The sequence below is a fragment of the Neopsephotus bourkii genome, unplaced genomic scaffold (assembly GCF_033783945.1).
Source record: "Neopsephotus bourkii isolate Nb327-2 ecotype Australia unplaced genomic scaffold, CSIRO-AGI_Nbou_v1 NB_1760, whole genome shotgun sequence".
Lineage (NCBI taxonomy): Eukaryota > Metazoa > Chordata > Aves > Psittaciformes > Psittacidae > Neopsephotus > Neopsephotus bourkii.
This window is the reverse complement of record NW_026902234.1, coordinates 3,656,902-3,684,725: the sequence shown is the minus strand read 5'-3', so window position 1 is coordinate 3,684,725 and position 27,824 is coordinate 3,656,902. Positions and strand designations below refer to the sequence as shown.

At 42.2% G+C, this 27,824-nt stretch overlaps 1 protein-coding gene across 6 annotated transcripts; it reads right to left on the bottom strand.

The window, feature by feature from the left end:
- Positions 1–3,268: 3,268 nt before the first annotated feature.
- NMS (neuromedin S) lies at positions 3,269–11,233 on the bottom strand. Of its 6 annotated transcripts, none has more exons than XR_009729123.1 (9): positions 11,015–11,233; positions 10,829–10,884; positions 10,388–10,435; positions 9,234–9,293; positions 8,972–9,005; positions 6,412–6,447; positions 5,930–5,971; positions 4,977–5,007; positions 3,269–3,413 (listed from the first exon to the last, which is right to left on the bottom strand). XR_009729123.1 is itself a non-coding variant. In XM_061377643.1 (8 exons), the coding sequence occupies exons 1-8, from the start codon at positions 11,085–11,087 to the stop codon at positions 3,397–3,399; spliced, it is 363 nt and encodes a 120-aa protein (XP_061233627.1). In that variant the 5' UTR covers positions 11,088–11,233; the 3' UTR covers positions 3,269–3,396. The 6 variants fall into 6 exon arrangements, 3 of the variants coding, with proteins under 3 accessions (XP_061233627.1, XP_061233626.1, XP_061233628.1); XR_009729122.1 differs by having other exon boundaries at positions 10,388–10,438; positions 11,015–11,232; XR_009729124.1 differs by lacking the exon at positions 10,388–10,435.
- Between the last annotated feature and the right edge of the window lie 16,591 nt (positions 11,234–27,824).

Genomic DNA, 27,824 nt, shown 5'->3' with positions numbered 1-27,824 from the left:
CTCTACAGCTTCTCATTCATTCCACATCAACTCATTATTCTTCAGTGTGTGTAATACCTGCCTGACATCCTCCATGAGCCATACGTATTTTTTCCAGGTGTATCTTTGCCAAGACCATCCTGAATGCTGACTGTGTCCTCCAGCACTTGCTGTCCCTCCCAGCTTGCTGTTGTCTGGATATTTAATAAGTATGTTCTTCCCTATGGCAGCTGAGAAGGGAGCGAGGCTGTTCGAGGCACTAGAGAAGGTGTGCTGGTCTTGGCTGGGATAAAGCTGATTTTCTCCATAGTTGATTTATTTGGATTTGTGGATTAGTTTGGATCTCCATAGTTTGTATTTCTGCTGGAAATGGTGTTGATGACACAGGGATGTTTCAGTTATTGTTGAGCAGTGGCTTGCACAGGGTCAAGGCCTTTTCTTCTCCTCGCACCACCCCACCAGTGAGTAGGCTGGGGGTGCACGAGGATCTGGGAGGGGGCACAGCTGGGACAGCTGACCCCAGCTGACCCAAGAGATACCCCACACCATACAGCATCATGCTCAGCATATATAGCTGGGGGAAGAAGGAAGGGGGGATATTCAGGGTGATGGCGTTTTTCTCCCCAAATAACCCTTACACATGATGTAGCACTGCTGTCCTGGAGATGGCTGAACACCTGCCTGCCTGCCCATGGGAAGTAGTGAATGGATTCCTTGTTCTGCTTGGCTCGTGCTCATGGCTTTTGTTATACCTATTAAACTGTCTCAACCCACAGGTTTACCTGGGGGCAGTGAGTGAGCAGCTGTGTGGGGCTTAGTTGCTGAATGGAGTTAAACTATGTCAGAGGGTTTTCCTCTTGTGCTTCCTGCTCTGGCTCTTTGGTGATCAGCAGGTTGTAAGGCCAGGCAGCACTCGCTCCCCCACCAGCAAATGCATTTCCAGGTCCCTTGCTGTGTGTTCTGCAGAGAAAAGCCTTGCTAAGCCTGGCTTGAGCAGGCCAGGCTTTTAACACAGGAGGTCCTGGGTGAGCCTAAAGTGATTTTCGAGGAAAGCTATCTAGCACAAAGGTGTGTGCTCCTGGATAAGCCTGTCTTCCCAAGAGCCAGCAGAGCCGTCTCTAACCACACGCTCTAAGCTGTGGCAACTGGTCTCAGGAGTCAATTAAGTGTTAGAAAAAATGTTCTCCTTTGCAGCTTAAATGTATTGCCTCTCAGTGTAATTGACTCTCCCTCCTTGCTCCTCTTTATTACAAGAGGATGGATAAGCGTTGGATTTACTCTCCTAAGCACACTCATTAGTTGCATACCTTGTCATGTCACTCTTTATTTGCCTCTTCTCTTGCTGACAGTGGGAACTGGGCTTTAACTTCCTTTTCTTGCAGATATTTTTTCTGTGCTTTGAATTGTTGTTGTCTCCCCCTTGACTCTGCTCCTCAATTTCTGCTGTGGATTTTGCAGTTCCGGGTGAGTTTTGGGCCAGGGATATCATCTACATTTCAATACTCTTAACCACTCCTATTCCACAGGTGACATTTGTCTTCCTCCAGGAAGCAAGGGTTCCCACTGAGCAGTGAACAAGAGCTCTCCTGTACATTTTACAGAGGAGCCACAGTTACTACAGAAATACAGCTGAGGAACCTAAGCTAGGTACTTACCTGCAAATTACCACCTTATTATTATTTAACCACCTTCTTCTTATTTAACCAGTTTCAAGGACCAAATAGATGTTATTCATGAAACCTGTCATGGGTGGAGGAAACCACTGCTGATCGTGACAGCACATCCTGATTTACCCATGGCACAGTATTGCTGTGGGTTAACCCTGACCAGCAACAGCTCAAGCCCCACACAGCCGCTCACTCGTTCCCCCTCCCAAGCAAGATGGGGGGAGAGAAGGAAGGGTAAACATGAGAAAACTCATGGGTTGAGATACAGTTTAATAGGTAAAGCAAAGCACAAGGAAGCCATTGCGTTCCATCAGCATGCAAATGTTCATCTCCAGCAAAGCAGGGCTCTGTCATGTTTAGTAGTGACTTGGGAAGACAAAAGCATTAGCGTCAAATGTCCCCCTCTCTCCTGCTTTCACCAGCTGTATATGCTGAGCATGACATCCTATGGTATGGAATATCCCTTGGGTCAGTTGGGGTAAGCTGTCCCAGCTGTGTCCCCTCCCAGCTCCTCGTACCCCACCAGTCTGCTCACTTGTGGGGTGGTGTAGGAAACAGAAAAGGACTTGACTCTGTGTAATCACTACTCAGTAATAGCCAAAACATCCCTCTATCATCAACAGTGTTTTTTGGTCACAGTCCCAAAACACAGCACCATACAAGCTACTTGAAGAAAATTAACTGCATCCTGGCCAAAATCAATACAAATATTTATGCAGAGCTGAGTAAAACTTGATACTGTTCAGCTTAGCCTTTGACATGAAACAGGCCAGAAGTGGCAGGTTTCTCAGGATTTATTTTTAAAGACAGAGGTATTCTTATGCCTTCACACAGTTTGCATGCAGCTGTACCAGTGTAACTGAGATGGGATCATGCCATGTACTAGGACTGAGGAATCAAGGAGGGAAAGAGAAAATAACAAAAGGCTTGTAGAAGACAACAATGTAGGACTCCGTGTTGAGGAATTCCAGCCTGGTGTGCATCTCCAGACCCTGGCTTTTACTATGCTTTTTTCTTACTAAGGAAGTAGCTGCTTTAAGTTTTCTGCCCATCTATGTCTTCACCTACCAGAACAGATCACCCCACTGCACACAGTGCAAACACAATTGGCTGGACCACAAGTTTAAATACATAATTTCAGTAAAAAGGGCAGATGTTCAGAATATCTCTCATAAGTGACTCATTTGTGCTTTATGATAGCCAGTAAGGCAAGGCTGAAAAACACACATCTGACCATATAGTGCCTGTGTGTAACAGCAGTACTTGATCCTCTTCTTTCAAAGTACTTTGGATTCAGCAGTTATCACACTCAAGCCCTTAGTTATGAAAAACTGAACTGATGAATTAAGTCATCAAAATATCAATGATGATTCTAACATTTCATCATGCTGTTTGGGATGCATATTGTGAAATGCCAGGGAAACATATTATTTAGTCAAAAGGGCAAGCTGGTAATTCATGACCACATTAAAGAAGATGCTACAAAATGCAGTGTTGGATTTGAAAATGGTCGATATTCTGATGATTGATTTCCTTTTAATACAGCTGGTACCATGCAATGCTACACTATAGCCCAATGAGGTCTAGTACCCACTTCAATAAAAAAAAGTACAACAATAATCAATGATTGCAAATTTATTACATGGAACAGCAAAATCCAGACAACTGAGTCACATAATAGACAACTAGTGCAATGGGAAGTTTCTTTATGTAAACCAAGTCTTCGCACTGGTAAGTCGACCAATGAACTTCATATTCCATGGTATTCTGAAACAAATTAACACATTATATTTTATGTTGAGATGTTGGTCTGAATATGACTTAGTATTCAGTTCTGTATGCTTAGTCCTTCTCAAAGTTAGACATGAAACAGCTTTAAGTTCTAGCAGAAGTTTGATGGATGAAAGTCTGAAAGTTCAGATATGTGCCTAACCTGTTACTTGTACTCAAACATGAAACCTCCCTCTTCATACTGTTCTCTCTCCACCATGTCCTAACTTCACTGTACTTCTTTTAGAGTGTGGAGGCATGGTGTGCACCTTGCAGCCAGGTTGGTTCAGGGGGCTGAGCTGTGGATAGAATTTACTGCTGCATGCAAAGCCAGGGCGTGCTTACAAAGTAGTAGCTTCTACACCAGCACTTCAATGATACGCAGTTGATAGTCCAGCAATTCTGCCAACATCAGAGTACTCTGCATGAAGTACTTTCATGCAAGCTTAATCTAATTGGTTTTGAACTGTTTTGAAATAAAACCCGTGCTGCCAGTTACTCTACAGAGATCTGGGCAGCACTACCTGCCCCTAAAGGTTTCATAGCTAAGAAATATTTCCTGCACACATGTGGACTTAACCACACAAGAATAGCTGCACTGTCTGAAAGCAGAGATGCATCTAGCTCCTTATCTTCCTTTCATCCATGAGAAGCAACGGACACCCAGGGCAGTGCCCAGGACCAGAGCAAGCAAGTAGCAATGCTGCTCTACAACACTCTACCAAGTCTTTGGTTCGTTTCTTTCTGAAATGGTTTAATCCTGAATATACAGCAAAATTTCTCTTTCCTTGGGTTTCCTTTGCAGAGTTTTGTTGTTATTTTTTTTCTTTTTCTATTCTTCTGTTCTGTTCCCCAGAAAACCTCACCCCTTTCAATCAACAGCTGGAAGTAATTCTTACATTGCAAACTGAAAACTGTGATCTTTACTGCAGGACAAAAAGTTGGAAGATGAGAGACTGAAGGAGGGGACACATGAACATTGACCGTCTTGTCCATTTCCTGTTAAGACCTTTAATAGACACGTTCAAAGATGGATATGCAAGTGCTAGGTGGTATTATTAGATCTCGCCATCTTCCTTCCTTATATCCCCACCCCTACTCTTTCTAGTTAGCTTACCCCAAGGCAGGTCCTAATTCTGATGTGAGGATAACTCTCACCTGCATGCAGAGATCTGTATTAGTGGGCTCTTGTGTAAGATTAGGTGACTGATAGTCTCTTGGAACAGAGAGGAGTCTAGCTTTTGTGTTCCAAGTACAATTTATACCCTCTGGTTTTAAACTTTATAATTGTTGTACCATTTCCATAATTTTGCAGAGGAGGAAAGCTCCTCCTTACTGAACCTTAAAGAGAGAGTAAAACAGTACTTGTCAAGAGCGTATACTGGAAGTCTTTGAGCATGAAAAAACATGCATTTCTGCCCAAAAACCTCCTGGTGACAATATGAAACACTCATGTGTTGGTCTAGGTTTGTAATAAGTTGCAGTAACTCCTTCTGTCATGAAGATCATTAGTAATAACAACCCAGAACAAGTTCTTGTCCCTTTTGGATGCCTACTTACCACTGCTTTCAACAGTTCTTCCATTCCGAGGCTGAAAAATATAAAAATCATATGGTTGTGCAGAAGTGTGAGATACCAGGTTTATAAGCACACCAAAATACATCTCCTGGCATGCAGACAGAGTACATAAGAAGATTTCCTTTAAAGGGACAAGAGGTCAAATACCAGGGGATCTGTGCAGGGTGGGTTTTGCCTTTGAATTTGAGAAATACTCCTTCAGCCTCTGGCCAAACAGCTAAACATTCTGGCTTTAATTACTCTCATTAAGGATCTTGGTCCCAATTCACTGGGATACTATATGCAGGTGCCTAAGCAAGAGGATATAAATACCACCACTGAAAGCACCTGGCCAGACACATTTGAAGTGAGCCAAAATGCAAATTGCAGCTGAACTGGGACTCTTGTTACCTGCTATGACCTACTTTATAACTTTTTAGTTACTGAAAACTGATCTGGTGTTAATCAGTGTATGTCAAACAAAAAAAATTAGACCATACTATAGTTCAGCAAGACACACAAAAGATATTATGATGATGTCCCTAATATTGCTTTGGCTTTTTGCCCTGCTACAGTGTGCCATCACTTTCTGGCAAGACCTTTCTGACCAAGTGGACATTCAGCCCACACACCTTTTATCTAACAAATTTAGGATCAGTGCACCTTGGAGATACAGGCCACATGCTACTTTGGATAATTTGGCTCAAGATAAAACATTTGCAGAGTCACCTCTTCAAATAAAAAAGTGTTTAATCCATTACTGTCCCAGATCTCATTATCTTGTCATCTTTTAATGGGACCAGAGATTTATAAGCATACAGCAACCTAAGCTTTCAAACAAAGGATATTTGGCCTCTACTCAGAAGTGCAGAGAGAATTTGTGAAGGGAAACAGCTGTTCATGTAATACATCACGTTGTCTGTGATTCAGATTCTTTAAGTAAGAGATTCAGATACCCTGAAAAGGAAAAAAGGCCGTCCCAGAGTCGCATGACTATCCTGCAAAATAAAACACAATAACACGATACTTTAAACACAGTTCATAGGCCTGTTGACAAGTTTCAGTGTCATTCCATTAGAATATCAATAATTCAGGGGCTGTTTCGGCAGCACGTAAACAACAAGATGTTGTTAATTCCTGATGTCCATTCATCTGGAATGATGATTAAAAATTAATACCCAAAGGGCATTGTCAAGAACTAACCATTGTGCCTAGTGCACATATACTATATTACCAGAATTAAAGATTCAACGGCTTTAGAAAATGTATAAAAGAAAGCTTTACTCATATTGGATTGCTTTGCAATAACAAGGTCAGCACAGCTCACTTCCCAACCATTGGAAAACAAACAAATCCAGCTGACTTTATAAAAAGCAGCAAAAAAAACAGGCCATACTTTCCTGTCCACTGTAACTCACTTGTCTTCACATTCACCTACCTTCTTTGTAAACTTTGCAGCAGCAATCTGTGATTCCTGCAAGTGGACAGTGAAAGTTAATCAAAATGCTATAATTTCTTTGGTTGGTTACAGTAAATTCTCCATCACTGATGAGGTTGCTGCACTCCATGTGAAAAAGAGGTAGTCTTACACTTACCATAGACAGATGTAAGAACAGTAACAAACAGATATCCAATGTTACCCCGTTCATTACAATCAGTCAACATGCTTTCCTTGCTGTACAACCAAGAACAGCTGTGCTCTGGCAGGTGAAGCAGAGCTCAACCTGGAGTGAATGCAGCAATTCCACTCCTTTGGGTTGAATTCCACACATAGCTCTTACCTTGTTAAAATGCGGCTGCTCTTCACTTTTCAGGCTGCCCTTGTTTTTAACACAGGCATGATTGCTGGTTTTAAGCCTTCCCCTGCACCCTTTATTCTTCAGGAAACTGCTCATTTTTATTACTCAGTCTTACACCAAGGAATAGAATCTTGCCTCATGACGGGCACTCTGTGTCTAACCAAACCCTGAACTAGCAGTCTAGCAAATCAGCCACGTCTGGGAACCTTCCTGCCAATGGCACAGCTGCTGGGCTACCTGTTCCCAGCTAGGATAGCTCTGTGTGCTGCAGCCACAGTTACATCAGTGAATTAGACTGAACAGTGAACAGATTTAGTTACCTGGAGCAGGTACATATAATGACCAAGGACATGAAAACAGGGGATGAGAGCACAGGAAAAGCATACAGATGAAACTGGAGAGGAGGAATTATAAAAGCCAAAATACACAAGCAACAATTAAAGAATCGTGATTCAGAGTATAAGACAAGGATTTCTGTGATTCAGGCCTCAAGACAGTAATTTATAGAGCAACTGACATCAACTTACAGGGCTATAAAATACAATGAAAGAAAAAAGTGCTCAATCAAGGTGCTTTAAACCATGCAAAGGAGGAGACTAAAGCAAAGAGATAGTGTGAATGCTAGTTTTGTTACAAGATTATTATATACCACACAAAGATACAGACTGACTCATGACTTAGCCTGCAGTTTCAAATATCCCAGCTAATTTGTAACAGGTTAGAGTTTACATGGCAAAAACTAAGCTTCTAACCAGTGTGTTGGCTTGACTTCAGGATGGAAATTTGAAACTCTTACAGAAATGATTGCTATGCAGCCACATTTAGACAGCTCTTTTTTATTCTTTTGAAAGTGCCATCTGCAAGATTTACCCAAAGATTAGACGTTGAAGTTAAATAGTCTGTTAGTTCTCCCAAAAGATTTTAAATTCTCCAGATGGAATTCAAGTCCCATTAACACCCAAATTGCCATTGACTTTGCCTTTCTAGTTCCGAGAACTCATTTCTCCTCTTGAAACACCATCTATTCTCTCTACATAATCTATAACTTAATGAACCCAATTTGTTTTAAAAGATCCACATAAATATAGGCTCATGTAGAAAGTTTAAGTCCAGCTAAAATCAGTAGGATTTCATAACTGTTTCAGTAGGTGCACTACATATAGACGCATGTCTGCAGTGTCTTCTCAAGATTCCTTGTGGACTGAGAGAGAAAGTACAACTTCATGTAATAAGAGATTTAACCAGTTGGGTAAAACTTGCTATTTGGCATAGTCCTTTTTCCACATTGCACACATACATTTGATCTGCCACTTAATCAGACCACACCTAGAAATCGTATTGCAGATATGGAGCTGATATTAGTCATATCTCTCAACAGAATACTGTACCCGTTTCAGCTCCCAGTCTTGAGGGCACAGAGTGTGAATAGTAACCAGGAATAGGGCTCCATTTAAAGTTACTGTATGATTCTGAATGTCCCCTCATTAGCCAAGCTGCAGCAGCATAGGAAGCAATACTGAACTCAAAAACATTTAGTAGACTTTCAAGACTTAAATGCTGGAATTTTTTATACAATCAGCTTCAGTATTGTGGAGTTTTATGGCTGCTTTAGGAAAGCATGCTGGCAAGAAGAGATATTGAAGTACATGTCAAAATACTTTATTGTTGTCTTGAAGGCTCTGCTTGTGATTTGAAACAACAAAGGACTCAAACTCCGCAAGTAAATTGGCCTTTTTAACATACCCAGGAGCTGAGTGAATTTTATGGGAAAGGCTTTTAATAAACTGGTGGTGATAAAAAAGTTATATAAAGCAGAGCTGACATTGAGCTAGGTCCTAATATGTCTGCACCAATAAGAAAGAACTACACCCTTAATCAACTTAATCTTTTGGATGCAAGTCAGAAGCACAAAAAAACACCCAAATTCAAACACAGCATTAAGGTCAGTAAAGCAAGTCATATGCCTCCATGTTCTAGTGGGGGCATACTACGTCTCATATTCCTCCTGGTCTAATGGAAAGTGTCCCTACCCATGGCAGTGGGGTTGGAATTAGGTGATCTTTAAGGTCCCTTCCAACCCAAACCATTCTATGATTCTATGTTTAGCATGATATTAAATATGCTGTTGATCCAATGTTATGCATATTTTTAACATATTTAACCCTGTATTAGTCAAAAGTGACAGGTTAAAATACTGACCCCAGAAGTAAGTGGATGTTTTGGTTCTTGAGCTCTGAAAAACAGCAATTTCATGTACAGATTAATGGAGCTGAGAATTACATGCAAGTTACTAACAAGAAGAAATGATCTTTTCTATACTATCTTACAGCTCCTAAACCATGACACTATCAGATTATACATTATTGTTTGGAGAGAAATGTCCAAAAGTTGAGTTTGGAGGGGTTGCTTTTTAAGGTTAAGAAGGAGGTGCTTTGAAATAAAAGAAACAAATATACCTTACCTCATTTGTTTGCATGCTATTGAATATGGAATAACAGAGATCCAAAACAGTGCTGGAGATCTGCAAAACCAAACAGTATACAATACACTTATGGAGACGATGTGGTGTAGTTTGATAAAGAAAAGGCTTGATCCTGATCCCAGCATGATTTAGATCAATACTGTGAAACAGGGTTCCAGTAAAACCACTCTGAGCAGGGAAAGACTTATGATTCTATTATGAGCTGCAAATCTAGTATTTTGTATGAGGACAATACACACAACCTACTGATGTTGTGAACAGTCTTGTTCTATAAAGATCTAAATCAGCCCCTTACACTTAAAATACATCTTTCTATGTTGTAAAAAAAGCTTGGGGGTTTGGCATATTTACACACATTTTCTTTCACAACCATTTCAGACAATCAGTACTATAATCTTTAATCATATACTGAAAAGTACTGTCCCATACTCACTGCCATGGGACGGGGATTGCTGATGCATGCAATCCTATTTGATAGGAAACAACTACAGCTCCAAAGAAAGAAAATGTAAGATACCTGAATAACTGATTCTGGGAACTATTTTCCACAAGCTTTGGTTTACAAGACAAAGAATTCAGAAGGAAAAATTCAGCATAGAATGTTCAAAGTTTCCAGGTCATTCCTGATCTTGCAGACTTTTCTCTCCCCTTTGAAAATGACCCTTGTGTTGGGTATCAAATGTAACAGGGATGATCTTTCAAAGCTACTGAGGGTGTTTTTAAACCATTTGCAAGCTCTGGGCCAGAGACACCACAGCAGAAATGAACTGTGAAAACTTCCTCTCCCTCCCCTGCCCTCTGAGCACCCTGGAAAAAACCCATCCACCCACCATCACCAAGCTGGGACCAGGCAGGATGCTGCCCATAACTCCTGCAGCACTGAGTAGCACTACTTCTTGCCCCAGTGCTAGCTACCACTGTGATGGGAAGAAAAGCACTTTTTTCTTTGCCTAGGTCTGAGCTAGCTCTGCAGGGAGGAGAGCACACACACCAGCAAAGTCACTCTGCTTTCCAGAGCCTCCAGCTCTCTGTCTTCCACCTGCAGACATCAATGCTAAGGGCTACACAGCACAATTAGTATGTCTGGAAGGGAGAGTCCCAGCAGATCAAACACATTACTAAAGTCAATTTACCTGGGGTTGATTAGACAGTTCCATCCACTGACTGAAACACAATGCCAGCTGCTTTAAAAAAAGTAAAGACATTAACACTAGGTCTGTCATACCTTGGGACATGCTTTTTAGCGCAGGCAGCCAGGACTGGGTGGTTATTAGCCTGCCCAGTTTTTCCTGACACAGGTATCCTATTCTACACATCCCACTGTGCCTGCACCTGTCTCACCTTCTTCTGCGAGTAGCAAAAGGTTTCAGCCTCCCTTCTCTCTTCATCACCCCCCACCCCCCTCCAAGGGATTTCAGGACGCATTTCCAGCCCGCTGCCAATTCCCTACCTCATTTCCCTGCCGTGCGCGAGTCCCATTTCCCACCTCCCGCAGCCAGCCCGGGCTGGACCGTCTCTGTCCTGCCTCTCCATCGCGCATCGCTTTCGGGCGGGGAAGGCAAAGACAGACCTACCTGGCTTTTGGACAGGTCCGCGCCGTCCCAGGAGAGCGAAAAAGGCTGGGGGAACCCTGCGGGGACACAGCACAGGGGGATACGGCTGAGCGGGGAAGCCGCAGAGCCCAGCCCCGACGGCGCCCCTCGAGGGGAGGTTCGGGTGGGGTCTCTTATGTGTTCTCTCGGTGCCGGGGCGGGACGTACCTGAGCCCCGCGGGAGGGCGCAGAGGCAGCAGGCGGCGAGCAGCCAGGGCAGGGCGTGTTGCGGAGAGGGCATGGCTGGGCAGCGGCAGCCGAGCGGATGGACGGACCGACCCGCTGCCTTTATGGGGCCGCGTCGAGCCCGGGCCGCAGCAGAGCCAATGGGCACCGGGGCGGCCCCGTGCACCACTCCCGCCGCCGCGCCCCCGGACCGGTGCGAGCGGGAAAGGTTGTCGGAGCCCGGCATCAGTCATTCCGTCCCTTTGTAACTCCCCCGTAAAAGCTGGTTTCCTAGAAGAGGTGACAGAAAGGAGGGAGGGTAAGAAGGGGCTGCGCAAGGAGAAGCGACGGAGCTGCTGGGATTTTCACTTCAAATGGAACATTCAGTTTTGTGGTAGGGCTTACTGAGTGGAAAATGTTTCTTCTTGTGGCAGCTTGGGAAATAAAGTTTGCCTTCTAATCTGATGGGATGTGAACTTTCATATCGAACAAGTCCCACGGCATCCTCTTACATTTACCTTCATGTGAAATAAGAAAAGCCAAGCACCTCTTGTTTCATTTCAAAGTGGGTATGGCAGTAAACAAATTTAATGGCTTTAAACTGAAAAAGGGTAGATTTTGATTAGATGTAGGAAGAAATTTTTCATTATGAAGGTGGTGAGACACTGGCACAGGTTGCCCAGAGAAGCTGTGGCTGCCCCATCCCTGGCAGTGTTCAAGGCCAGGTTGCATGGGGATTGGAGCAACCCAGTTTAGTGGATTGTGCCCCTGCCCATGGCAGGGGGTTGCAACTAGATGATCATTAAGGTCCCTTCCAACCCAAGCAATTCTGTGACTCTATGACATAGAGCTGCTCAGAACAGAAAGGTGATTCTCTATTCTCCCAATTTAATCATCTGGTTTTACTTTGGAAAATATTTCCTAGTTTTCTCTGAGAGCAATGCTTTCTAATCAAAACTGAGACTGAGAAAGGCAGAGTCCTGCCGACCTCTTTTTTATAGCCTTTGGGCCTACTAAAGCAAATACATATCCAGTTGTCCAATGTCTAGCATACACAGTAGAGCTGTTTGGGAGGCAATGACTCTATGTATGATGTAAGACATAAAATGCTGCAGAAGGTATTATTGGCGCAGCAGCCCACCTTAATCTCGTAATGTCCTCCATTGGCTGTGCTGTGCATTAAAAGGATTATGGCAGGACTGTTCCTGGTGGGAATTATCTCAGCATCTCAGAGCAGTCGGAGAGGAGATGCACCTGCTTTTTCGCAGAGAAGGACAGGGGAACCGGGCTTCATGTGACCTCTTTAGTTTCACAGCTGTATGTCCCAAGTCCATAAAAAGGCACAGGAGCAGCTGAGTGACCCCAGCACCATTAGTTCACACTTTGTTCCTTCCCCTGGGAGCGGCAGGCATCTTTGCCTCATCACAGCCCCTTGGTGCAACAATCTGAGTGGGGAGCTGTCAAGAGATCAGGCATAGCTAGAGCAGGCAGTCAGCTCTCAGCTTCTCATTTGTCTTGACTGAAAATGGGAATTTCAAGGCAGGATAGTGTTCAAAGAGATAATTCCCTCTGGCTGTATGTTTTTTACCTTATGTGTAAGCTAAAACAAAATACAGTGAATTTTGTGATTATGGTCTCTCGTAGCAAGTCCTCCCAACCTTTCAGTAATGCAGAGATACAGGGTTGCAGGAAGCCTCTACATCTTTTGCACAGCGACTCTGCTTTCTGTCCAAGCCCATGCAATCCCAGAGTAAAAGGACTTTGTGCATTTGTTAAATGTTCTGAGAAAAGGAGGATGTAATTTTATTTTTGATGGCAGCAAGAAGCAGGTTCCTGTTTGATGTAGTTTCATTGAAGCCAACATGGTTGCAGAAATGTGGAAGCAGAGCCCCAGTACTGTGCGCTGTGCCCATCAGAGGCAGGCAGTAAAATGCTAGAAAGTAAAGATACTCTAAAGGATTGACACTTTCATATTACTTATCTTCCTTCTGTCTTTTGACACTTCACTTTAACAAAACTGAAAATTATTACTCCCCAGCAGTGTTTCTGTTTCCATGTTCATTGTAGATTTTACACCCAAATAACTCCCATGCTGCAGAAACATGGAATCTTAGAGAGCCACTCCAGATTCACTGTTTGTTGCTATCTTTTTTAATACTAGCATGTTAGGTACTAATACTTTCAAATCCTAAGTATTTGCTACAATTTTTAGTAAAATACTACTAAACGGTTACCAATTTGCTAGTAATATTCACTGCAACTGGCCTTCCCTGCCTGGTAGGAAAGGCATAGTCTTCTGCTTTCTTTCTCAGGCTACTCATTACCTGCCTAAATTCCCACTTCTGTCCCACATAGCCTGTTAAATCGTAGCTGTTTTCTAAGTATTTAAATATATGAGTTTAGAAGTGAAAATTTTTTGCAATAACATGGGGAAAATAGTGTGTGGTCATGTTGGGTAGGTAAAATATACCTCTCCCTGACATAAAATACTGGATGCTACCTGAACCTTTCCTTCCTCCTTTTCATGCACAACAAAGGACCTTCTGCTTTACCTTTTATCTTTACCTCACCTTTTCCAGTGAGCACCTTAAATGTACTCTGTGCTTTCCCTCAGCCCATTTTGCCTACATGTTGGTTCCACGAAGCCTGTGGAGTTGCTTGATTCAAGTAAGGCTTACACTTAAAGACAAGATGAAAACTAATTCATACAAGTTCCACTAAAAAGATCAGTACAGCTTATTACCAAACTGAAAATAGTATTTTATCAGTGACTGTGCAGCATGAGGGAGCAATAGGAAAAAGTGCTTAAAATTTCTGATAGATGAGTGTGTCATATTAGGAACACATTTGCCTTCCTTCAATCAGAACTTTGCTGGTGTACATTTCATTTCATAGGTGTTGGGTAAGGTGCAGCTCAATGGATATATCAGCACCCAACCACATTAATGAGCCATACTTTTATTGAACAAAGTAAATTCCTGCTTCAAGATCCTGAGCTTCCTACATGCAGAAAAAGAAATAGGTTAAGTGTCCACAGTGATTCATAGAGTTAAAAATGAGGCTTCAGCTAGGGGTCAATGAGAAACAAGAGTATTTTTTTATGGTGAGTCAAGAGGCTTGGCATATATTTAGCAACAGCAATATTATGGCACACATAATTTTAGAACAAAACATGCTGTGATCAATAAATGAAGAATAAGAAGAAAATTTGTCTTCAATAGGCATAAAGGTGAAGGGCTGGCTCCCTTTTTGTAAATAATCTCTGCAAAGAAACCAGATCTTGCCACAGACAGAGAGGACAGAGTCATCATCATGCAATGTCCAAGTGCCTCCCAACCAGCTGCTTCTGCTTGCATGTGCTCAGCAGTGCTTGGTATAAAGCCTTATCCTGCTCTGAGGGCTTTCTATACGTAACTCACAAACAGGAAAGATGAGAAAAGCTGTAGAAATTGGAGGGTATTTATTAAGCAAACCTGCCATAAAGCCTGCAGACATCTCCCAGTACTCGTCTTCTATTAAATATGGCAGTTCCTATTTATGCTGAATGCAAGGCTGTTTAATGTAGTTTTAGTAACATTATTTTACCTTTCTAGTGCAGACAAGTGGTCCAAACAGAGAGAGATTGTCTCATTTTTGTTTTTACATGGGCAAGGCTCCACTCCGCACTCAGGGCTGTGAGCCCAAACTTTGCTTTACCAGCACACATCACACTTTTGTAAAATTGGCATGGAGTATAGTGTTGATTTGGTTGTCAGAATGTCAAATAAGGACAGATAGTTGCTTTCATGCTTTTGTTTGTAGTTAGATTGCTACACTTTATGGCTATAAAGCCCTAGTCTTAAAGATGAGTAGGCCAGCAAATAAATATTTCAAAGGGATCAGTACCCCCATAAGGTGGGAGTTCAAAGACAAGAAGCTAAGCAAAGCATCAAAATAGAGGATTGGGTGCTAATGGGGAAGTTAGGGAACTAGACCAGGGATCTGAACATCTGTACTTTTTTGAATAGTTTCTTGGCTGATTTCTTGGCTAAACATGATTTTATGTCTGCTATGTTCAGCCAGAGAAGTAGAAATTCCTCTGAAATGAAGCAATTTGCACTTACCAGGTTGTGTTGTATGGAAACAGTGTTGTGGCAATGGGCTATATTGGGCTGAAAAATCATTAGCACACTTGAGGCATTTAAAGAGATCTTAATTCTGGAACTTTTGCTCAGCTTAATTCTATTTTGTGCTTCCCCAGCCAGACAGGAAAGCAGTATGCTTTTCTGCTTAGGCAACTGGTAGGATAACCCCATCCGTGTCTGAGGTTGAGGTTTCATCAAGGATTTCTCCAGAATGATTTGTTCCTGGCTTCTTAGTTTGTGCTCTACCAGAAATTACCAGTTTTTCTCCTGGTCAAATACTGGAATGGCTGACACATACTTAACACTACCAGCTGAACACATCTGATTTTTAACAGCTGAATTATAATGCCAACACTCATTCATCCATGCCTCCTAAATTGGAATGATTTAATTTGTAGCTTTAATTTTATCTGAGTATGGTTATATGTAAATCAGAATTGTGTGTTTATAGAGGGATTACCACAGTCTATGGTAATCGATACCTTTCACTGATTACTAAAGGATATAGGCTAACATGTACACCATGTCCCAGATTTCTGGCAAATATCAAATCCTAACTCTCTATTAGTATATGTGAAAAGATTACATTAAAATTAATGTCTCACCAAGAGCTAGCTACAGGGAGAACCAATCCCAGACCATTTTTACTACCCATCTAAGTTTCTTCAAACATCACTCACTCTAAACCCACCAGCCAGAGAGAAGACTATGTTCATCTTATTTCAGTATCATATGAGCCACCAACCCTGTGTTGGTGATATTACTCATTATCTGCCTGACTTTAAAACCATACACAAAACCCAACCGATCCAGGAAGCTGAGTGTGTAAATAACTGGGAGCTGAGGTCTCTGGACACTCCAAGTTATGCATCTATCATGGAGAGAGAAGCAAGGAATTTAACCCAAACTTTCACTTCCCTTAGCCATATTTGGCAGCACTTACTCCTGTCAGAGGCCTGAGCTAACTGCCATTCAAAATGAGCGAGTACTCAAACATTGCCACTTATAATTATTGCTGAAGATATCTGTATTTTTCCTGTTAAGTAATTTGACTCACTTGTACAAAAGCAATTAATTTTCTCTGTTTCAGGTCAAATGTATTTACACAGAATTTTACTGGCACTGAAAATGAACGGACTGCTTCCCTGACATGTTAAACTTCATTTTTATGAACTCTTGGATGTCTGCTGACTTCTGACAGCTGTGAGACTTGAGCTAACTTTTATTCTGCCCTTTGGCCAAAGTGGTTATGCCTGGGCATTTATCGGCCTGAGTATTTTCTCACCTCATTAGATTATATCACTCCACAAAAGCTTTACTGTAGCAAAAAGCAAAAGCTTTTCAGCTTTTAAAGCATTATATTGGCTTGAAAATATTGGAACTCTAAGTTTCAGGGAAATGGCCACCCCTGAGTAGTAATCAGACCAGACTGGCAAACAACAATAAACGAGGAGCTGTTCATACTAAATCTGTTTATACTATCTGGATTAGGATCCAGAACTGCCTGCCTATAGTGATGCCTCCCCCATAGCCTCTACTGATAATTGCATCTCACGCTCAGTAGCTGTTTCTCTCTACACCTGAGTTCCACAGCCCTTCGCACAGCGCATATATGTTCCTTCCCTAACGCAAATTGGAAAAGATCTGCCTGGTCTGCTTGTAAGCAGCTGGCCAGAAGTTATATACAAAGAGGCATGCAGAGGCAAAAAAACCCCAGCAGGCTTTCCTTTGGAGGGGACTCTCCATTTCACAGCAGAATGTCTTTTTCAAAGCTTTTAATCTCCTCCTCCAATAAATTTGAATGCAAGTTTTGTTTTGTTATTTTAATTGTTGTCCTTTCCCAAAGGTCTGTTTGCAGAAGCAGAGTGGCTTTTGTTACAGGCATAGAATTAAGGACAGAATTCTTACAGAATTTGGCTCTATTAGCACTCTATTTACACATTATCTTTTCAAGTTTAGCTGTTCCATGGAGGCCAAACCCTGAACTGAGAGAGGTCTCCCTGCTCAGGGAAGGACTCCATGGAATAAGCCCTTCTGCTCATATAGTCTCTGCTCTGGGGACTGCATATTGCTGAGCCCAACAGGGACCACCAACATTTCCAGTCAAAGATCCAGACCCAGTGTTAGACATAAATGTCTAGGAAAAAAGTTCCCTTAATATGACACAGTGGCCAGACAACACAAATGAGGGAGAATGATAGTGTGGCAGAAGGAATACAGTCATTTGGAAGCTCCTAGTCCCCCATCTACATTTACTTTCTCTTCTTGTATTTCCTGCCAGCAAAACACTATGTGTGTGATTGCTCTTGTGGACCACCTTTGGCAAAATGGCTTGGTAAGACAGGAATTTCAGTGTGAACAGCATGCATAATGGAGCACCAGAAACTGAGTGGACATGCCCAAACTGGTGTTGCTGAGAAGGAAGATGACCATCAGTGGGGTTTAACAGTAACCAGGGAATTAGTCTTCTGAAACAAAGAAGGAGTGAGCTTGAAAAGAAGCACAAAAGACGTGCTAAGAGAGGGTAGTCCCCTGGTGATGGGAACAGATGGTGATGGGTTTGCAGTGCTTGGTTGGCTCCACCACACCACAGCCCCTGCCCAGCACCGAGGGTGCAGCATCCATGTGGCCTGGGGGACACGGCATGGGCCCAGCAAGGGTGACCCAGTGGGTGCAGTGCAAAAGTGGGAGGTCACGCACAGCCAGAGCAAACGCATCTGCCACTGCATGTACAGGATTTGAACTTTGGGGAATTAGTTATATAAAGGTGTTCAAAAACTTATAGGAGTTCAGTAAGAGTTTTTGAGTGTCTAGTCTTGTGGTTTATCTGTTGATATTGATCTTGAACATACTATTACCATTATCATTATCACTATCACTATCATTATCGTTATCAATATATCATTATTCACCAATTTCTGATTAATCATGTGCTATTAATAAATCAAGAAATCTCTTCAAACTTGATTTGGTTTAAGCTAGAGCAGTTTTTCCCTATGATAGTTATCCATCTGGATGTCCCTCAATGTCAGCAACATTGTACATGAAATGCTCACCTTACAGGTGAGCTTTCTTTTCTGTTTTACAGTAACACTTTTTGAGAACACATTTGTCAGTCTTAAATGGCAACTGCTGCACTTTTTGCTTGTTCTGAAGGCTCCAAAATAAAGAATTACTCTAAAGCCAAAAAAGAAGGGGAGAAATTTGAGAGAGAATAAGCATGACTCAAGGGAAATAATGACAAAGAACAGAGAGGAGAGCTAGATCTCTTGGAGTGACTCTCCAAAGAGAAAACTAAGGATACTCAGCAGAGGAGCAGGGTATCCTTCATACTCTGTCAAATGCAGTACCTGCTTATCTCAGCCCTACTACTGGAAACAGAGGTTGGAGCCCCTTCATCACTCTTGTCTGCATGTAAGTGGAGAAGACAGACTTTTCTTCACAGTAGAATCTGCTGTAAGATACCACTCTTAAAAACAAGCAGAGTACTTAAGGGTTTTTACCTGGAAAAACATAATTGCTAAAGAAGGAGGAAAAGCCCAAAGTCAGAGAGAAAACAGGCAACCACCTTCTCCTAAGTACATCTTGCTGGGGAGAGGTTTCAGCAGAGATGACAGAGGGAGACTGCATCTCATCAATTGTTAACATAAAATGATATAGCGCAGTAACTGGTGAATTCTGTTTGGTTTATCACTGCTAACCTCAGAGATTTGAGATGGCCGGAGTTATCTGACTCTCATGAAGTCATATGAAACAGGAGATTATGTTGTGCTTATTTAGTTGGATGAATAATCCTGAGACAGGGGAATTAACTGCATGCAATTAAAATTTTATTTTTTCTCTCTGTTGACAAAGTTATCATATTCCTGGCCAGCAATACAGTGCATAAAGAAGATAATGTTTCACGGAAGAGTGAGGAGGGATGTAAAATTAAACACCAATTCATCTATGGTGAAACGCAGTAAGATAAATGAGTACAGCATTAAAAAATATAATAGACTATATTAAAGATTCATGGTGCACAGCTACATTTCAAAAACAAATTATAAAGAGTATATTGGATATATTTCCAAAATACAATATATCAAATTTATTTATGTCATCTGTTCTACCTGAGAAACGTATCTGCGTATACAATTTCTGCTGGTTTTATGTTAAACAGAAATGACACATCCCCTTTACAGTGAGCTTGACAGGTTCCAGTCATTTGCTGAGATTTTGGAAAACACAACAATGATGCTGCTACAGTCCATGATCTTCCCTGCAGCTCTGAAAGGCAGTGCTGAAGTAACTTCAGTATCAAACTACCATTAACAAGCATCTTTTAAAGCAGCTTTATTTTCACCATGGAATCAATAACGTGCTTCTCTTACCCAGTTGTATAATGCTAGTGAAGAAAAGGGATTTTTCCTGGGGGAAGACAGAGTTGGATAAGGTGAAACTTATATGCAGTGGCTTAAGGTTAACCTCATACAGACTACAGTGTGACAATAAAACACAGAAAGAAGCTATCAAGCAGAGCTCCCCACCTTCTGTTTGGAGAAAACACAGCCAAAATTAATTTTCCCTATTGTAACTCCACCAACACTGAGAGAAAAGCAGAAATTGATATGACCCAATAACTTCTGTCATAGGAGCACATTTAACAACAGTGCTAGGCACAATCTAGCACCAACTAGCTCTCCAACAGAATGAGTTCCAGTGCGTTGCTGTTGTTATCGTTCCTGGAGAACGAAATAATCTGCCCTCTTTGCATTAGCTGAATTGACGAGTCACTGCTGCTCAGTGACAGGATTTCCTTAATGAAATGAGTGTTCAAGGAAGCTGTGTGTAAATTAGGAAATAAGGATGTCTCAACAAAGCACATGTTAGCTGCTCTGGTGCTTTTTTCAAAGTGGGGAAAGCCTACTAGTTAAATGATGCCAAAAATAAAAGGACACAATGTCTAGAGGGAATCGAAAGTGGGTGGATGGATGGCAGCCTCCTTCTTTTCTGGGAATGCAACTTAAAATAAAGTGTTGCTGGGGAAACGTGCTTAAATTGTGTGATGTTTCCAAATGCAGGGCTGGGGTGTCCATGCTAAAAAAAGAATTAGTTGTGATTCTCTAAGATTCTTATGAGCAGGGCCTGATGATGAATAGAGGATAGTTTCCTGGAACAAGAGCTGACAGCATAAAAAACTGAAAGGTGTGCCTCCACATAGTAAAAAAAAAGATTGTATTCAGTACGAATTTATGATGTTGTATTGCAAAAGGAAGAATGCTTAATACAGCTGGTCTGGGATAACCATCATATTTACAAAGTGACTGAGAACAGAATCTTGTCAGTAGGATATGTGCTCCAAGATGGTTTCCTGGACCACTAAAAGATCTGCTTTTTGTGGTAATACTTGGTTCACATTTGAAAGCCACATCTTTCTTTGTCTTGGTCATCACTGAATTAATTTAATCATTTTGAGCTCAGTTGTGGATTTTACAATTTAGAGCAACATCAGCTGAAAAAACCACACCCTGATACTTTTATGAACAAACACATGAAAAAAACAAAGACTTTTTTCTTTTTTTTGAAGTATAAAACTCACACCATCAATATTGCTATTTATCAAATACTGATTGCAATAGCAACAGTGATGTCTTCATTTAAATGTGCTTCACAACTGTGAGATTGTGAACAGACTTCTCATTAACCTGCTTTCATTTAAGTTAAATAAATAGCAAGAAGATTCAAAATCATTCTCCCTTTTTACATGAAGAAATTCCTGAGCATAAGCCATGGTGCTGCTCATGGCTGGTTTGATGAATGGTTGATGGTCACGCAGTTCCAAAACATCAACTGCTCTTAGGATGAGCTGAATAATTAGAGAAGTTGGTTGATGACCGTCATTTATACTTGAGGAGATATCAAAGCCTTATATTAAATGTTGAAAGTATCTTTCTTACACTCTCCAGCCTTTTCCTTGTAGTGAGGCTGAAAGCTGTGTCATAAAACTTTCTGTATTTACCCAACCCCTCATATTTGCAGGGCTCTCCTTGGTGGCCGTTGCCATAACTGATTAAAATACACTCATTTTAAAAATGGAACCTTTCAAACAGACAATCTTGATTTTCATCAGAAACAGTCAGACATAAATAGCTCCCAAGTTAACCTTGGTTGAGGACTGTGTACCTGGAGGACCATGCAACAAGGTAAAGCACAGGGGCTGCACCATGCAGGAGGACACAGGCCCTGGGGAGTGACTCCCCAAGGTCAGAACACAGACTGTCTTTGCATTGCCTTGGCTGGGAGGACATGCCAAGAGCTGAGAAGTCCCAGCTCTCACAGACTTGCCTGCAGATTGATGCCTATTGTTTTAGGACAACCCTTCTAAACTTACATCCCCTAGAACTTTTGACATGAACATTTTTTCCTGCCTTCACAAAAGTGGTGCTGTTCCTAGCTAATTATTGGGCTACTGGGATACGGGAAACTAATGTTCAAATTCCTCCTGATACCACATCTGCCACATCCCAGGAGCCAGTCCCAAGCAGCAAGACATAAATTATTTGAAGCACTCAGTGTCCCCGCAAAAGCTCTTGCACATAATACAAATAACACTGATCCTCCATGCATTCATCAGCAAATGGTACCTGCATTCTGTGCCTCCTTCCATCTCTCTTTTTCTTTCCTCACACTCCCATGACCCAAGTTACCCCTCAGTCTTCTTTCAGGTGTTTCTGCTTGTCCCAGAACTGGCTAGTTTTCTAACAAAGTGATAATAAAGCAGGAGAAAACAGCTCTCCCAAACCTTGCTACAGCAACACTGCTGGTATCTGATCGGTCAGGAACTGTGTCTTCTGCTTAGCATGCTGTCCATATGTTTCTTTGAGAGTGTGATCTACAACAAAGAGGACTTAAAAAACTGGCCTCACTTCTTTATGTGCCCAGAGCCGCTTTGGTGGTCTGTGTCTGAGCACTGCTGATCTTGCAACTCCTGGCATAGCACAGCAGGGCATGTACAGCTTACCCTTGCTGGAGCCTAAGTCACAGATACAACAGTGAGCACTGTACCTGCAGTGTCACAGTAATTTTGTCGCCTGGAACCAATTTTCCCCTTCGTGGATGCAGCAGGTGAATTTAAGTCTCAGCTGCTTGCTTGCCAGTTTGACTCTGCTAGCCACAGAGAGAAATGAAAGAAAAACCACCTGTCTGATGCAGGCTATGAAGAAAGAAGTGGGTTAAAAGAGGGTTACAGGTTACTTTGAAAAAGGAGTAATTTGTTTTGAATACTAATTGAGTCAATCATCTCAATTTCTCTACTTTGGAAAACACCCATTTGGGACTTAAAACTCAACAGCTATTTCTGATTTTTATTTAAAGAATTGACTGATCTTGCTATATTGACATGATAATTTGCTTGTTGGCTGCACTCATTTTATGACCTATATAATTAATTTTGAATTATTAGGTTCAATTTTAATTGACATTGATTTGATAATTAAATGTAGTTCTTAGCTACTCTAGCCCAGTCCTGGCAACACGTTCAGCTCATTGCTGTTACTGAACCCCACAAAGCTGTTTTCCCTTTCAAACTACCACCTCAAGCAAGATTACATCTGAGAATATAAGGTAGACCACATGGTTCAGCTAATGGCCTGCTTACTTACCTCAGCCTAAACTTCTTGTCTCCTACTCAGAAGACAATCAAATGGTGTAATGATACACAAAAATTCAACAATTTCCAAGGCACTTATGGTACGATAAAACTTGTTTCTACCCTGAAGTAAAAAGTTAACTTAATATTCAAATGAAAACAAGTCTCATTTGCTGCTTATGGGTTTGATACTGCCCCTACTACAGCCAGTCTGATTTAGCTAAAGATATTAGCTCTAAGCCCCCCCCCCCCAGTCCATCCACATACCTCAGTCTTTCCTATATACCAGCTATTTCAGACATGCACTTTATAGGTCACTCCTTGCTAAAGTTATTTTAAACAAAAAATAATCCAGGAAATGTGTAATACTTTATGTATTACATTTAGACCATGCTAGCAAACCCTGCATCTGTATACAGCTGTACACCCCCGCATTCCTCAGCCTGAATTTTTTGATTGCCATAGTGTCTCTTAATGACTCTAGAGGCCACAATGTATTCTATATGGTCTTATCTTGTTTCAACCAGATCTACATTTAAAGCTTGCTCAAGTTCCAGAAAGAGACAGAATCTGTTGATGAAGATCCCACCCTCTGACTGGTTGCGAAACAAGATACATGAATACAAGAGATCTCCATTGGTGATCAGTCATGCCTCAGAAATGCAGCCATGAAGCAGACTTGTGATTTCAGTAATAATGGCACTGCACTAGAAAAACCATGTGTTCCTGCTGGTTTGATTAAGATTTTTTTTCCCAAGTACTTGATGACAGGTGACTTGTCTTAAGATCAGCTCTAATGGAGGCAAAGCACGACTAAGAGGGCTACCAAGACTAATCCTAGTAACTGGCATTGCAGTAAAACCTGGAATAATAGCAAAGAGCAAAAAATAAACATAGTGTAAGTTTAACAGTATGCGCAAGCCTATGCTTCTACTGAATAGGATGAGCTTGGAAGGTCAAGGAAAATGAGGGTGCCTTCAAGTGTGATTAAGCTGGATGTGTTGACATGAAAACTGCAGACTGGATGATTACTTGTCTTGTCCAAGACAGGGGCTCATTTAAACATTTGGTATGTTTAAATGCTATTTAGAATTAGCTCATGCCGAGGGCAGACAAGACAGACTGCCACTGACAGATGATAACTTCTTAAAACGCTTTAATGTGCCCTTGTAGCTCAGGTGGCCAGTGACACAACTGGTCTTCGTGACTGGCCAAGCTGCAGATACTGATCTTTTGCAAGTAAGATTCTTCAGGGAGAAACATCAAACCTGAAATAAAGATATACAAGAGTTTATTAGGACATTAAAACTTTTTTAATGGCATAAACACTGAACATGCTATTAAGATTAAATTTTGCAGTTTAGGCCCATGTCCTCAGAGAAAAATGGGTGCATCACTTGCCTTTGTTTCAGCAGTGTCTCTGATGAAGCTGCAGTCACTCTAGAACATCCCAGAGAGAGGACGGTGACTTTTTACCGGCGCAATTGTCCTTTATATTGCTCTGGCAGTGTAAAACTTTAGTATTAAAAAGAACCCAGAGTCCAACATCGGTTTTGCTGCCTATTTAAAGCCCTAAACCCCACTACAGTTTAGCATTATTAGTAGCAAGAATCCTGTTGGCTTGAACTAGCAACTCTATAACCCAACTGTATAGTTGCCTATGCAACACATTCTTCAACTTTGTCAGACACTTTCAGGCCCAATTATGGACAACAAAGCTTATTAACTGTGCTTAGTCCGGAAAATTAGTTTCTTTCATACTTTCTTAATTATTATACATGTCAGTAACAACATACTTGAAAAGTTAAAATACTTGAGCTGAGGCTAATAACCTGACAGGAATCTGTCCTACAGCGGAAGGCCACTTATTAATAAATCTGTATGTGGCTGCAATTGCTGTCTTCACTCTCAACCCTGAAGAAAGAAGCAACTTTCTAGCTTGTGCAAGACACAAACTGGTGACAGCCACAGATTTCCAATGTGCTTCTCCAAAAAGGTAACTATCACTACTTCTGTTTCTATTTCACAGACAGAGGAAGGTACAAACATAAGAGTCAGGCAGAGCTGCAATCAGAAACTTGGGTTTCTGATTACAGGGTTTTGGCCACTGGTTCCCAGTGAAATATATGGTTCTTCTCCTTCACTGCTGGCTAGCAGCCGTCAGCATAGTGCTGAACACATGGTTGTTAAGCATTTGCAGTAGCCTGTTCTGCTCCCTAGGCTGACCACAGAATCTGTACCAAAGACAGCATCCTTGGGCTTTCCTGGTCAGGCTCCAGCATAGCACACTTTGGAAATCAGGTCTGGAAAAGTATGGATCACACATCCTGCTCCTAATGGGGAGGAAGGAGCGTTGCCTCTTGGTCATTCAGTGAGACATCTAACCTAGCACAGAGTTCTACTACCTGTGACTCAGGACTGGAAACATGCAAGTTACGTGTGTGTGTCAGTGAGTCTCAGACTCAGGCTCCACATAGTGATGCAGACTATGAGTCTAGGAAGTAGTGAGGTATTTAAGTTAACGTAGCCTGTTCTAACCTATATTTCTTCTCTGTTGTTCTAGAAGAGTCACTTGTTTAAACTTGCTTGTATCAGTGTTTGCTTGGACTCTAATAAATTTAAAATATAATTTTTAGCTGTGAAAGCATTTTAAACTCTACTTCCATCAGATTATTTTCATTAATTGGTAACCAGACACACAAATAGAAACTGCTACTCCAATTCTGTCTCTTCTGAATTTGTCCTGTCTTGAACTGTTGGCTCTGATCCTGTAGCAAGCATCCCTCTGCTCCTCACAGACTTTATTAGGGTTCAAGTCTTCTGTGGCAAATCAGATTCAAGGGACTGTACATTGTTTAGGTATTTACTTATTCATACAACCCCATAATTAGCAATTTTGTCTCATGTTCTCCACGCAAGATCTCATAGGAAAAACAGGGTGCTGTGTAACATGAACTGCAACAGCCCACTGCAGAGAGGGCCAATGCGGTGTAGCACTGAAGATTCAGGGATCATTCCCCAAAGCCTAAAAAATCCACGTTTTCTTCCTTGTGTGGATTTCGGGACTCTTGCTGCTCCCATCACTGAGCTCAAAATTACTTTGTTTGTGTGGGTCTTTCCAAGCACAGAACATACTTGGGAAGAAATGCAGAGATGGAAGGAGAGATGAAGGCTGGAAGGAAGGGCTGCTCATGCAGCATGCCTGTATGACTAATTTGCGCTCATCAACATGTCTGCAGGGCGCTGCTTATTCTGATTCTTTGCCTGAAAGATGGCATTTCCCTGTGCCCCCCACTCAATTTACCAGTTCCCACTGGGAAAATCAAGTGACCAGACCCAAGAGGAGATACTATAGGACAGTTTTTGTGCTGGGCCAGGTAACAGGAGCACATCTTTTGGAGTCAAATGACATCCTTTGTGTTTGCATCACCTGGTTTCATATTGGATGACACATCTCCAGCGCTGTTGCATTAAACGAGCTTTAAAATGGGGTGGCTTTACTCTGGTAAAACACCTCCTCCAGGCACTGTCCAGAGGGCCCTGCTCCACCACTGGAGCTTTGCTCCTGCAGAGTTTAGGAAACACCACCTCAGCACTGTAACACACCCCTATGGCCAAGTTGTTTAAATTGCCATTAAAAATAGACAAGCACTAGTTTTGATGTGATTTGTGAGTACTGGCGTCCTGCAGGTGTACAAAAGTCCCATTTTCAGCCCCCCCCCTTTTTTTTTTTTTTGAAACACGAGCGTTAGAGACCCATTAAAAATATTTTTAACAGTAAAAAAGCCCCAAACACACATCTACATGTGTGAGTCCGGTGGGAATGGTGGCTGTGGGCCCCGCTGAGAATCATAGGTTGGAAAAGACCTTTCAGAAGATAGGCTGAGAAAGTTGTGGCTGTTCAGCCTGGAGAAGAGAAGCCTGCGTGGAGACCTCATAGCAGCCTTCCAGTATCTGCAGGGGGCCTATAGGGATACTGGGGAGGGACTCTTCATTAGGGACTGTAGTGATAGGACAAGGGGTAATGGGTTAAAACTTAAACAGGAGAAGTTTAGATTGGATATAAGGAGGAAATTCTTTCCTGTTAGGGTGGTGAGGCACTGGAATAGGTTGCCCAGGGAGGTTGTGAATGCTCCATCCCTGACAGTGCCCAAGGCCAGGTTGGAAGAGGCCTTGGGTGATATGGTTTAGTGCGAGGTGTCCCTGCCCATGGGAGTGGAACTTGATGATCTTAAGGTCCTTTCCAACCCTAACTATTCTATGATTCTATGATTGCCAAGTCCATCACTAAACCGTGTCACTAAGGGCCTCGTCTACACACTTTATTAACACTTCCAGGGGCAGTTTTTTCACCACTTCCCTGGGCAGACTGTTTCAATGCCTGATCATCCTGGTGAAGGATTGTTTCCTAACATCCAGTCTAAGCTCCTCTCCGGCACACCCTGAGGCTGTTACCTCTTGTCCTGTTGCTTATTAACTGGGAGAAGAGACTGACCCCTACCTCACTACAACCTCCTTTCAGGTACTTCTAGAGCGATAAAGTCCCCCCTTGAGCTTCCTTTTCTCCAGACTAAATACCCCCAGTTCCCTCAGCCGTTCCTCATACAACTTTTGCTCCAGACCCTTCACCAACTCCTTTGTTGCCCTTCTCTGGACCCATTTCAGCACCTCAATGCCTCGCTTGTAGCGAGGGTCCCAGAAGTGAACACGGGATTCGAGATGCAGCCTCACCAGTGCTGAGTACAGGGGGACGATCACTGCCCTGGCCCTGCTGGCCACACTGTTGCTGATACAGGCCAGGATGCTGTTGGTCTTCTTGGCTGTCTGGGCACAAGCTGGCTCACGTTCAGTGGTGTCAATCAGCATCCCTAGGCCCTTTTCCACTGAGCAGCTTTCCAGCTACTCTTCCCCAAGCCTGTAGCGTTGCATGGGGCTGTTGTGACCCAACTGCAGGACCTGGTACTTTCCCTTGCTGTTTACCACAGCAAGGCCACAGCCCATCGACCCTGTCCAGATCCCTCTGCAGAGCTTTCCAGCAGATCCAGCTTTCTCCAGCAGA

Excerpts from the sequence above, each read along its gene's own strand:
- NMS (XM_061377642.1), bottom strand. The coding sequence starts at position 11,087 with ATGCCCTCTCCGCAACACGCCCTGCCCTGGCTGCTCGCCGCCTGCTGC. Across the intron at positions 6,448-9,233 it reads ATAGCATGCAAACAAATGAG|GAATCACAGATTGCTGCTGC; the intron begins GTAAGGTATATT and ends GTCCACTTGCAG. Across the intron at positions 5,972-6,411 it reads CTGCAAAGTTTACAAAGAAG|GATAGTCATGCGACTCTGGG; the intron begins GTAGGTGAATGT and ends TTTATTTTGCAG.